General features: G+C 47.9%; 1 gene segment (V, D, J or C); it reads left to right on the forward strand.

Moving 5' to 3' along the window:
* The window catches only part of LOC146869258 (Ig mu chain C region membrane-bound form-like), a 146,820-nt gene that overhangs the window by 86,922 nt on the left and 46,145 nt on the right, over positions 1–13,753 (forward strand). The window contains 1 exon segment of the C gene segment in view: positions 80–198. Within this exon segment, the coding sequence occupies positions 80–198 (119 nt within the window).

Genomic DNA, 13,753 nt, shown 5'->3' on the forward strand with positions numbered 1-13,753 from the left:
TTTATTCCAACACAAAGTTTGTTGAGAGTTACGGTAGAATTGTGCATCTGACATCATGTTGTGTTGCACCTCCCATTAGTGAGAGCTTTTTATATTGATGAAGAGGAAGATCTGGAGAACATCTGGAGTACCACGTCAACCTTCATCATCCTCTTCCTGTTGAGCCTCTCCTACAGCGCCACTGTGACCCTGTTTAAGGTATGTCAGCCATATGTAATGTTTAGCGAGTTACAGTGCCCTTACAGGGCAGAAAAACAAAAACCGGTCAGGTTTGGTCCAAAGTGCAAAATTGGTGAGAATCGACAGTATGAGGACTATATGGTTACTAATGTGTGAGAAGTTGGCCTGGTATATGCTGGACACTAGTTAAAGTGGCCACCTTGCACCAGTACAATTCGACTCTTATGGTAGATACGTTTAAGACAACCTTTTAAAGAAAGCTATCCTAGTGGTAGCTGTGGAGAGCAGCCTTCAGGCTAAGTCTCAGAGGAATGTAAAGCAGCTTGTTTTACCTTATAATCTCTTGAATCACTAAATGAAAGGACACCACACAGGTATATATATATATAAAATATATATGTATTTATTACTAGACACACTCTACTAATTTCTTTATGAGATTAGAAGTCAAGGACATATGCACAAATCAACATTACACAACAAGTTAAGCACAAATATGGCTGGGGCCCTAGGGGCGTACCAGACCATATACTAAAAAAGAGGTATAAGAAGAACGACTTGAGAAGGGAGAAGGCCTAAGGTCTTCAGAAGCGATGGGGCCTCACTAATCCACCCAAGACAGGTAAGTAAAGGACCCACGGGAGACGCATGCAGTGTGAGAACACAGCTGCGGATCACGGGTGTCTTGACTCTTCAGCCACGAGGTCCAGGAGACGTCGACGATGACCAGAAGCTGGTTTCGGAGTGCCCACAAAGTTTGCAGCTTACTAATGTGTCGGCAACCGGACTGGAGCCAACAAGCCTTGGCAACAGCAAGTCTCATGGAAAGTGAAGAAAGTCAGCGGTACACACCAGCAAGGTCTGAGGGACTCACCCAGCAAGTCAGGGGAGGCCTGGAGCAACGAGGGGAGCCCTTTGGTTCTGTAGAAAAGTCTTCAGGGGACCCACAAGCCAACCAGCAAGGGATCACAAGGATTCCTCGGGAGGATACCCTCACCAGGAGCCCACGGTCACTCGGGGTGAGGTAGGCCTCTGATTTTCGAGGAAATCCTGCTGGAGGCTTGGGACACACGTGGACCAAAGCACAAGTTCGTAGACCATCGTGAAGGGGTTGCACTCGACAATAGTGCACGGTACCCGGGTATTGCTGTTCCTTGTCACTCGTGGGGTCCCCTCGCCTCAGCTTTGCTGGGGACTCACAATGGCCATTGAGAAGTCAGGAAATCTACTTCTGGGGCTGCAGGGACTTCAGACTCTGGCGGGAGCGGGAAAGTTTGCGACCGTGGATGGAAAGTTTTGGTGCCTGACAAGCAGGGAAGTCACTCCTTGACTCTAAGGGAGATTCTTCAGTCTTCCAAAGGTAGTGGAACGTCGAAGGTCCAGGATTCTTCTTCAGAGCGTCATCCAGGGATATCTAGTTTGCAATGTCAAGGGTTCCCTAACTTATAATACAAGGAAGGGAGGGACTAGCTCTATGACCCCTCCTATAGGAGGATCAGTGGAGTGGGTGGCTACAACCACTTCCCTTTGTCCAGTTTCGTGCCAGAGCAGGGGCTGGTAGCCCCAGAACCGGTTTGAGCTGGCATATGCACAAAGGAGCCTACTGCTCCCCCAGTTCAGGACTTCAAAGCACTCTAGGAGTGCACCCACCTAGCCTCATTACACTAAATCCTGTCTGGAAGGTGGTTACACCTCCCTGTGACAGGATGCTTATTGTTGGGCCTCCTCCACTGCGCGTTTCGGTCAGCAGCAGGAGGGCAGCCCAGTGTCTGTGCTGGTGGCATCCATTTTGTGATGCCAGGGCTCTTCAGGATTCTACTGTGTTTCCACAGTGGGTACATGTCTATCCCTCTAGAAGGGTGGGATCATACTCCCACACCAGTTACTGGTGTGGAGGTATGATTCCAAAGCATTTGACACCAAACACGACATGTTTTGATGCACCCATCCCAAAGTTAGCATTTACCGCTAGGTTATAATGCACTTAAGAGTATATGGTTTAACTGCATCCACAAACAGCAACAGAGAATGGACTCTGAGGTCTGCAGAAGGGCCCTGCTCAGGCAGAGGCACCCCATCACATGGAAACCAAGCACCCTGCCCTCAGGATTGATAGGGCCTGCCTTAGGGGTGACTGAAAGGTTTATATGTGTGTGTAAGGTGAGATATAGGGAACCTATACCTCAGTGAGGAGTGCTAACACTACCTCACCCAGGCTGCAGTAGCAGGCCTGTGGTGTCAGATTTAGTCTGCTTCCCAGGAGTAGCATAATACATGCTTCAGCCCCTGGTAGGCCTGTGAAGTACCTATGCCCTTGGTACCTAAGGTACAATATACTAGGGGCTCATAAGGTACCACAGTATCCAATCACTAGTGCATCTAATATGCACTCCAAGTTGTTTAGAGAGAACAGAGAGGCTGGGGCCCTGATTAGCAGGGTCCCAGTCAGACTATAGCCAGAAACCAGTGTAAACATCAGAAAAAAGGGGGGGCAACATAAGTGCAGATCCTACTCTCCTACACATCCCCCGCCCCCAAACGCAGGGACACTAAACTAACCTTGACCAGTTGAGTCTTCGTATTCTAAGTGGAAATACCTTGAGAGTCCATCTGCATTGGCATGTTGGGTCCCAGGTCTATATTCCACTGTATAGTCCATCCCCTGTAGGGAAATGGACCACCTTAAAAGTTTTGGGTTTTCACCTTTCATCTGTTTAAGCCATAGGAGGGGCTTGTGGTCAGTCTGAACTATGAAGTGAGTGCCAAACAAGTATGGCCTCAGATTCTTCAGGGCCCATACCACAGCAAAGGCCTCCCTCTCTATAGCTGACCAACGTTTCTCTCTAGGGGTCAGCCTTCAGCTTATAAAAGCTACTGGCTGGTCTTGACCTTCATCATTCAGTTGAGACAGTACAGCTCCCACACCCAGCTCAGAAGCATCTGTTTGGACAATGAACTTTTTGGTGTAGTCTGGACTCTGTAAGATGGGGGCAGTGCACATGGCCTGCTTTAGGTCTTCAAATGCCTTTTGCCCGCTAGCTGTCCACTGAACCTTTTTTGGCATTTTCTTTGAGGTAAGATCATTTAAGGGGTCACTATAGATCCATATCACTTAACAAACCTCCTATAGTACCCAGTCAGGCCTAAAAAGGCTCTCACCTGTGTCTGGGTGGTTGGAGCAACCCATTCCATGATGGTTTGGATTTTGCTCTGTAAAGGCTGAACCTTTTCTCCACCTACAAGGTAGCCCAGGTATACAACCTGACTCTGCCCTATCTGGCACATAGTGGCCTTGATAGTGAGGTTTGCTTTTTGCAGAGCCTCCAAAACATTTCTGAGGTGGACCAGGTGATCCTGCCAGGAGGAACTAAAGACAGCAATATCATCAAGATAAGCTGAGCAATAAGTTTCCATCCCTGCCAGAACCTTGTTCACCAACCTCTGAAAAGTGGCAGGTGCATTCTTCAAACCAAAGGGGATCACCACAAAGTGGTAGTGCCCACCAGGGGTTCAAAATGCTGTTTTGGCTTCGGCATCCTCAGCTAACCTGATCTGCCAGTAGCTAGCTGTTAGGTCAAATGTACTCAGATACTTGGCTGAGGCCAAAGTATCAATCAGTTCATCTGCCCTGGGAATTGGATAAGCATCAGTCCTGGTGACTGCATTGAGGCCTCTGTAGTCTACACAAAACCTCAATTCTTTCTTACCACCCTGGGTATGAGGTTTGGGTACTAGGACTACTGGACTAGCCCAAGGGCTATCTGGAGGCTCAATCACACCTAGTTCCAACGTTTTCTGGACTTCAGTCCTGATACAGTCCCTGACATGGTCAGGTTGCCTGTAGATTTTACTCTTGACAGGCAGACTGTCTCCAGTGTCCACCTCATGGGTGCACCAGGAAGTCTGACTAGGGGTCAGGCTAAACATATGTCTAAACTGTTGCAAAACTTGTCTGCATTCAGTTTGCTGATGATCAGTGAGGCTGCTTGCCAAAGCAACACCATCTACCGATCCGTCATCAGGGTTCTGTGAGAGCAGGTCAGGGAGAGGGTCACTTTCCTCCTTCTGTTCCTCATCAGTTGCCATGAGCCAGCCCATGTCAGTCCTGTCAACATATGGTTTCAGTCTGTTGACATGGAGCACCCAAAGGGGGCTCCTGGGAGTTCCAAGATTCACCAGATAGGTGACTTCTCCCTTTTGCTCAACAATTGTATGGGGGCCACTCCACTTGTCTTGGAGAGCTGCTGGGGCCACAGGCTCCAACACCCACACTTTCTGTCCTGGCTAGTACACAGTCAGCACAGCCGTTTGGTCATGCCAAGTTTTTTGTAGTTCTTGGCTGGCCTCCAGGTTTTTAGTTGCCTTCTTCATGTATTCGACCATCCTGGAGCGGAGACCAAGTACATAGTCCATCACATCCTGTTTGGGAGGTTTGAGAGGTAACTCCCAGCCCTCCTTCACCAAACATAATGGACCTCTTACAGGATTCCCAAACAGAAGTTCAAATGGGCTGTAACCAATCCCCTTCTGTGGAACCTCTCTATATGCAAACAGAAGGCAGGGAAGTAAAAGGTTCCATTTTCGCCTAAGCTTTTCTGGGAGGCCTTTAATCATTCCCTTTAGGGTTTTGTTGAAACGTTCAACTAACCCATTGCATTGTGGGTGATAGGGAGTAGTGAATTTATAATTTACACCACACTCCTTCCACATTGCTTTTAGATATCCTGACGTAGTTGGTATCTCTGTCAGATATAACCTCCTTTGGGAAACCCACTCTGGAGAAACCTCCAATGAGGGCTCTTGCCACCACCTCTTGCCATCACAGGGGCTGTGGTGGTCCTCAGGTGAATTACTTCTGGGTACCTGGTATCATGATCCACTACCACCAGGATAAACCTGCGCCCAGATGCTGTTGGAGGGTCAAGGGGACCAACAATGTCAATCCCTACCCTTTCAAAGGGTACCCCCACCACAGGTAATGGTATCAGGGGGGCCTTTGTTGTGCCACCTGACTTGCCATTGGCTTGGCAAGTGACACAGGAGCGACAAAACTCATTTGTGTCCTCTGACATGTGTGGCCAATGAAAATGTGGAACAAGCCTGTCCCAGGTCTTGTTTTGGCCCATGTGTCCTGCCAAAGGGATATCATGTGCTAGGGTCAAGAGGATTACCAACCTCCTGGTGGCTCCAGGGGTAGGATCTCTAGCCCCAGAATATAGGAGTCCCTCATCACAATAAACTTTATGGGACCCACTAACACTCCCAGCAGCCTCGGCAGCAGCCTGCTGTCTGAGGGGTTCAAGAGAGGGGCAGCACTGTTGCTCCTTACTCAGATCTTCCCTGGAAAGTCCCCCTGCCCCCAAGAACTCAACCTGATCAGGCCCAAGTCCCTCTGGGGCAGTTCCTTCTTCAGGATCTGCCTCTCCTCCCTCTGGAGGGGAATCTGTGATCTGAGACAGAGGGGAAGGCACTGCCTTAACCCTACTGCTCCTCCTCTTGGGTAGCATCTGGTCCATAGTTTCAGGATCCAGAGCTGGTTCAGCTTTATGCATTTTGGCCTGTGACCTGGTCACAGCAAAATACCTCTGCAGGTATGCCCAACATCTCAGCATGAGTCCATAACTCTACTTCAGACCAGGCTGAAGTCTCTAGATCATTGTCCAATAGACATTCGACAGGAAGGTCTGCACTGACTACTACCTTCTTGAGGCCAGTTACCCCTCCCCAGGAGAAATTCACAACTGCCAGACTATGGTTGGTCCTGACATTACTTGCATTGGTAACCTGGTACATTTCACCCAGGATGATCTGCCCAGGGTCCACAAGATCCTCTGCCACCATGGTGACACTAGCACCTGTGTCCCTGGATGCCAACGCCTGTTTGCCATTTATTACAGGCTGCTGTTTGTATTTGCCCAGATTACTGGGGTTCACTAGGAAGGACATATCAATGTCTCCATCACAAATCAGCAATGCCTGAGTGGGTACTCTGACTAGGCCAGAGTCCACTTCAGTACCCAGGGTTAACCCTACTACACCCTTATTCTGATTACCACCACCACCAATAGCTGTACTAGGGGGAACAGTTGCCTTAGGGGCAGGAGTGGTGGTGGTTTGGTCTTTGGACTTGTTACAGTCAGAAGTCCAGTGCCCTTTCTGTTTACAGAATTTGCACCAGGGCTTCTTTTGGCCTTTTCCTTTGTTAGACTGTGAATCCCCACCAGATGCAGATTTTTGGGGCCCTTGTGAAGACTTCTGGTCTTTTGACTTATCCCCACCTTTCTCAGAGCCTTTAGTATCCTGCTTCTTAGTGTCACCCCCTTGGTTCTGGGTTTTCTGCCTCACCCTGGTTCTGACCCATTTGTCTACCTTTTTTCTCAATTCTTGGGGAGAGGTCAGATCAGAGTCCACCAGGTACTGATGCAACAACTGATTTTGGCAATTATTAAGGATCTGTTCTCTCATCATAAGATTATACAATCCCTTAAAATCAGTAACTCTACTACCAACCAGTCAACCCTCCAGAGCCTTGGTTGCACAATCTACAAAGTCAGTCCAGTCCTGAGTCTGTGCTTTCTGGGTGTCTCTGAACTTCAACCTGTACTGTTCAGTGGTTAAGCCAAACCCATCTATTAATGCACTCTTCAAGACTTCATAATCATCAGCATCCTCTTCTCTAACAGTGAGGAGCGTGTCTCTACCTTTATCAGAAAAGGAGAGCCACATGATTGCTGCCCACTGTTTCTGGGGGACCTGTTGTACTCTACAGGTCCTCTCCATAGCAGTTATCCATTTGTGGATATCATCCCTACTCTGGTAGGGAGGAACAACCTTGGACTGGTTCCTATGGTCTGGAATGTCATCTCTGACTCTAGGGACACTGTTGCTGCCACCAGGGGGTTCTAGCCCCTCTTTTCTAGAAGCTCTCTGGAGCTCAAAGGCTTCTCTATCTAATGCCAACTGCTTGGCCTTGAGGGCAACTCTTGCTTTCTCATACTGCAGCAGTTTGTACATTCTTTCAGAGGATGTCTTCTCTTCTAGGAAGGTATAAGTTCCTCTGCTGGACAGATTCCCTGCCAGAGTGATATGAGTGGTCAGATTCCCTTGAAGGGGACCTATGCCTCTCTTCCACTCTGTCAGTTCTCTTAGGGAGATTTCCTCTGTCTTTTTCAGATCCCTGTGGATCTGGCCCTTCAACCACAAAGTCCAGGTCATCTTAATGTTCATCATCTGACCCAGAAACTATAGCTGACCCACCCCCTGATTCAGACCCCTTAGCTCCTAGAGCTAATTTAAGATCATCTGCTTTCAGCAGATCTATCAGGTGTGGTGTGGAGGGACTCTGTCCTATCCTCAGGTGCCTTGCAGCACACATGGCTCATAGGTCAAAGAAAGTTATGTCCTTATACTGAGGCTGGGTGGACCCACTGGTTACAACCCTTAAGGACATTCTAGTGTTGTGCAGTGTTGTACTACCTACACTAGTTTGTGGCCTACTGATCCTAGCTTGAGCTGTAGCAAGGCTGTGCTATCCCTTCACACACAGTTCTAAGTTCAGTAGAACTTGTTGATACTAAGCTTGACTTTATATGTACCTTGAGTACATTTAGTGGTTTTCAGTTAGTAATTCAAATAGAGATTTTCTGGTAAAACAATGGCAAACTGTAATCCCACACGCTGCCCACCAATGTGAGAAGTTGGCCTGGTATGTGCAGGTCACTAGTTAAAGTGGCCACCTTGCACCAGTACAAATTGACTCTTATGGTAGATAGGTTTAAGACAACCTTTTAAAGAAAGCTATCCTAGTGGTAGCTGTGGAGAGCAGCCTTCAGGCTATGTCTCAGAGGAATGTAAAGCAGCTTGTTTTACCTTATACTCTCTTGAATCACTAAATGAAAGGACACCACACAGGTATATATATAATATATACATGTATTTATTACTAAACACACTCTACTAATCTCTTTATGAGATTAAAAGTCAAGGACATATGCACAAATCAACATTTCACAAGTTAAGCACAAATATGGCTGGGGCCCTAGGGGCGTACCAGACCATATACTAAAAAAGAGGTATAAGAAGAACGACTTGAGAAGGGAGAAGGCCTAAGGTCTTCAGAAGCGCTGGGGCCTCACTAATCCACCCAAGGCAGGTAAGTAAAGGACCCACGGGAGACGGATGCAGTGTGAGAACACAGCCGAGGAACCCAATAGACTTCAATGGAGCAAGTCGCGGTTGGGATTTTAAAGTTTTAGGATACTTCGGGAGAGTCTACAAGCAAGTCACTTACAGGGTAAGTAGTTCTAGAGCACACCGGAGTACTCGAGTTAGCTCACCCAGGGAAGCCGGGTGCATAGATGTCTTTTGGTGTCGGGTCGCAGCGTCGTTTTCAACGGGAGCCAAAGAAGACTTGCTGCTTGTGAAGACAGGAGAAGTGTCCGGTGGAATCCAAGGCTGGATTCTGAAGAAAGAAGACCTGAGCAGAGGAGACGGAGTTCAATGTCACTTGCCAGTGACCCGGGCCAGGAAGCTGGATGCCCACAGTAGTCGGGTGATTTCAGGTGATCACGGGTGTCTTGCATCTTCAGCCACAAGGTCCAGGAGGCATCGACGACAACCAGGAGCTGGATTCGTAGTGCAGCACAAAATCTGCAGCTTACTGAGGTGTTGACAACCGGATTGGAGCCAACAAGCCTTGGCAACAGCAAGTCTTGTGGAAAGTGAAGAAAGTCAGAGGTGCAGACCAGCAAGGTCTGAGGGACTCACTCAGTGAGGGTAAGTCAGGGCAGGCCTAGAGCAACCAGGGGAGCCCTTTGGTTCTATAGCAAAGTCTTCAGGGGACCCACAAGCCAAATGGCAAGGGATCGCAAACACACCTCGGGAGGATTCACTCACCAGGAGCCCACGGCCACTCGGGATGAGGTAGGCCTCTGATTTTCAGAGGAAATCCTGCTGGAGGCTTGGGCCACACGTGGTTGAAAGCACAAGTTTGTAGAAAATCGTTGTAGGAGAGTAGTATCTGCACTTATGTTGCCCCCACGTTTTTTCTGATGTTAACAGTGGTTTCTGGCTATAATCTGGGTGGGTCCCTGCTAATCAGGGCCCAAGTCTCTCTGTTCTCTCTAAACAACTTGGAGTGCATATTAGATGCACTAGTGATTGGATACTGGGGTACCTTATGAGCCCTTAGTATATGGCACCTTAGGTACCAAGGGCACAGGTACTTCACAGGCCTACCAGGGGCTGAAGCATGTATTATGCCACCCCTGGGAAGCAGACTAAATCTGACACCACAGGCCTGCTACTGCAGCCTGGGTGAGGTAGTGTTAGCACTCCTCACTGAGGTATAGGTTCCCTATATCTCACCATACACACACATATAAACCTATCAGTCACCCCTAAGGCAGGCCCTATCGATCCTGAGGGCAGGGTGCTTGGTTTACAATGTGAGGGGGTGCCTCTGCCTGAGCAGGGCCCCTCTGCAGCTGGCAGAGTCTATTCTCTGTGGCTGTTTGTGGATGCGGTTAAACCACATACTCTTAAGTGTATTATAACCTACCGGTAAATGCTAACTTTGGAATGACTGCATCAAAACATGTTGTGTTTGGTGTCAAACAACTTGGAATCATACCCCACACTAGTAACTGGTGTGGGAGTATGATCCCACCCTTCTAGAGGGGAAGACATGTACCTACTGTGGAAACACAGTAGAAATCTGAAAGAGCCCTGGCATCACAAAATGGATGCCACCAGCACAGACACTGGGCTGCCCTCCTGCTGCTGACTGAAACTCGCAGTGCAGGAGGCCCAACAATAGGCATCCTGTCACAGGGAGGTGTCTCTACCTTCCAGACAGGATTTAGTGTATTGGGGCTGGGTGGGTGCACTCCTAGAGTCCTTTGAATTCCTGCAGAGGCACCCCCTCACATGGAAATCAAGCACCCTGCCCTCAGGATTGATAGGGCCTGCCTTAGGGGTGACTGATAGGTTTATATGTGTGTGTAAGGTGAGATATAGGGAACCTATACCTCAGTGAGGAGTGCTAACACTACCTCACCCAGGCTGCAGTAGCAGGCCTGTGGTGTCAGATTTAGTCTGCTTCCCAGGGGTGGCATAATACATGCTTCAGTTCCTGGTAGGCCTGTGAAGTACCTATGCCCTTGGTACCTAAGGTACCATATACTAGGGGCTCATAAGGTACCACAGTATCCAATATGCACTCCAAGTTGTTTAGAGAGAACAGAGAGGCTGGGGCCCTGATTAGAAGGGTCCCAGCCAGACACCAGTGTAAACATCAGAAAAAAAGTGGGGGCAACATAAGTGCAGATCCTACTCTCCTACATCATGTTTCAGTGGTTTAGATTTTTCAATTTAACATATAATGATGCAAATTACATGCAACCGCTGAATGCAGCTGAGATCTGAATGCCACCAGCAATTTACATGTTCAAATTCCGACAATACCTATAAAGACCCTCGTTTAGAGATGGCCTTGTGGGGAAAAATGCAAAGAATGTGTGCAAATTGGTCTTTTGTACATTTAATGGCCTTCATTTGTATTCAGAGAAAAGTTGTGTTGGTGATCCAGCGCAAAACTACTGGGGTAAAACTTACATAACCTCCTTGCGTCGCAGACCCATCATCACACTAACACATTCACATACTCATTCATTGGTGGGGCCCATAACACCAACACTCATACGTTTTTTTTTTCTCTCATGAGTCTGCGCACAGGACAATGTATCCGCTGGACATGTGGGGGGGTACCTTATTACCTATAGGGAAAGAGAATTTATTACAAAATATACATATTTACTTTAACCCCTTTTGGATCCTAACCTTAACATCACGGCACTCCACCACTTGGTCGATGGACCAATTAGTTGGACTGGTTGATGGTGATTTAGAACCAGCTAAAACACACTTTAAAGCTTCAGAATCCTTTAATAACCTACTGGAAGAACCACAAACTCATTATTTCTGTTAATCAATATTTTGTTTATCAGTCAGTCAGTCAGAAAGCTTTATTTCGATAAAAGATTATATCATAAAAGCATATACATACAAACATAAAAGAACAAACAATTCATCAAAAGAGCAATATTTGCAACGAATCACAGTAACTGTGGAAATGCTCTCTGTCTAATAGCTTAATGGCTGATTAAATAGACCCAATATCAAAAGAGTTTAATATCGTTTAAAATAGGGTTAAAAAGACAATAAAAATGCTTTGTACAAAATCATCTAGTAGAGCTGATGAGTTTACTTCTGATAGTCCAAGACCACCCCAAGAATTTGGCCGAATAAGTTGACATATTCATGGGGGGTTCCATCAGACATGATGGGGACGCTGGGTGATTTGTGTGATTTGAAGGAAAGAAGCTTGGTCTTTGTTGTATTGATAGCCAGACCTCTCAGTGAGCAGAACAAATGAAATCTATCTAGGAGCTTCTGTAACCCTGCTGGTGTCTTGGAAATCAGGAGGGTATCGTCCGCAAAGAGGAGAGTGGGGACTTTTTCGCCCGCCAGGGCGGGGGCGTCAGCTGGAACATCTTGCAAAAATTTCACCACTCCGTTCACGAACAGTGAAAAGAGGGTGGGCGCCAATACACAACCCTGGCGGACTCCTCTGTTAACTGGGATCTTTTCAGTTCTCTGGGCCTGAGTTCCCCACCTCACCCTTACAAAGTTGCCCTCATGAAGCCGGACCAAAAGGTCGAGGACAGGAAGCGGAACACCCATTTCCTGGAGAACAGACCAAAGACGATCGCGAGGGACCAGGTCAAAGGCGGACTTCAGATCCATGAAGGCTAGATGGAGGCTGCCCCTACCGATCGAGACAACCTTCCAGTGTAATAATAGCAGCCTGAAGACCTGGTCAATCGTGCTCGTGTTCGGTCTGAACCCAGCCTGATAATGCGACAAGACACTATTCTCAGTAGCCCAAGATAAAATACGCTCCAACAGAACCCTGCCAACCACCTTCTGGCTAACATCAATAAGACTTATTGGTCGGTAGTTGGCGGGGTCCTCCCTGGAGCCCTTCTTGAATATTCGTATTACCTCCGCTCCTTTCCAAGACTCAGGGATAGGTAACCCCTTGAGGAGTGCGTTAAGTAAGATGGTAAAATACACTGCCCAGAGTTTAGGGTTGGAGCGGAACAGATCGCCAGGCAGGCCATCAGGGCCTGGGGCTTTGGCTGGGACCAATCTATTAATGGCAGTCAAGACTTCTGCCTTCGTAAAAGGATCGTAATTGACCAAAATGGGGTCTATTGAAGTAGTGGAGGGGGGAACCCTAAAACTTTGGGTATCCTCGCCTGAATAAAGATTCGAGAAGTGAACAAACCATTCTTGATTTGTGATATGGTTTAGGATTGCGTCGGAATCAGAGCCTCTCGAATATCTGCAAAGATTCCAAAATGTAGTTCCATCCCTGGTTAGACTAGCAGTTTTCAAGGCCAGCCAATGAGATTCCTCCCAGGTGCACTTGGCTTTAGTCACGGCCTTCCTATAAACCGACCTGGCATATTTGGTTAGGGAGCAATCCTTGGTTTTGATGGCAGTTGCAAGCTTTTTCCTGCTAGATCTGCACTCAGAATTAAACCAGGAACCAGGCGATTTATGTTTATTAGAATTTGTGGTGGAAAAGGATATGAAAAATGACCCAATCGACTCAACAGTGGCTGCATGTATAGACCCAGCCCTTGAACTCACAACGGATTCCTCACATGCTTGCCTAAGTTCTGCAGTTTTTGATAGCAGTATTTCTTTTATAGAAGTAAGTTTTTGTTCATCTAATGCAATTTTAGGCCATTTGAGATATCTTTTGCAGTTCGATGGAATAATATCTTTAGTAGACAATGTGGGACAAGGGTTTGGAGGTTGGTTGGTCGAGGGGCCATGGGTTCTTTAGTGTTAAACACAGGGGATTATGGTCGCTATCGGTGGTAGGGACTATAACCAGGTCCACTGCATAACGCCAGAGTCTACGATCGATTAGAATATAATCGATTCGGGATGCGCTGGAAATTCTGTTAAAAGTAAGAGCTGCGTGAAGATCTGAAGGAAGTCGACCATTGGCAGCTCTCAGCCCAAATTCCAGAACCAAGGCATTCAGTTGGATTATCACTGGTGTCCATCTCTTCACTGGAGGAACAGTCAGAGAGGGTATCCCCCACCTGGCATCTTCTGTCAAGGTTTTTCGTGATCTTCTCCTCGGGATGGCACTGATGCTAGGTATGGGTCCCCCTCCCATCCGTCCCCAGCCCGGAGAATGTGGAATACCCTCGGACTAGGGAGACGGGTGAGCGAGGGAAAACGGGATAGGAACAGCCGAGAGAGGGAGACCTGTGTCTCCTGTCTCTCCGAGACCGTGGGTCGTTGAGCGGAACAGGGAGGCTTCGTGGATCACCACGACGAGTCGAACCAAGGTTTTGGGGAGGCGCTACCACTTCAACGCTCGGAACTCCGTGAGCGGAGGAGCGCCAAACAGGGAAGGGTCTCTTCCCTCCCTTCACGAAGTGTGGGCTTGGCGGGTTCCGCTCGTGTCCCTCCCGACAGTCTGGGGAGA

This window comes from Triturus cristatus, chromosome 1_1, assembly GCF_964204655.1.
Source record: "Triturus cristatus chromosome 1_1, aTriCri1.1, whole genome shotgun sequence".
NCBI classification, from domain to species: Eukaryota; Metazoa; Chordata; class Amphibia; order Caudata; family Salamandridae; genus Triturus; species Triturus cristatus.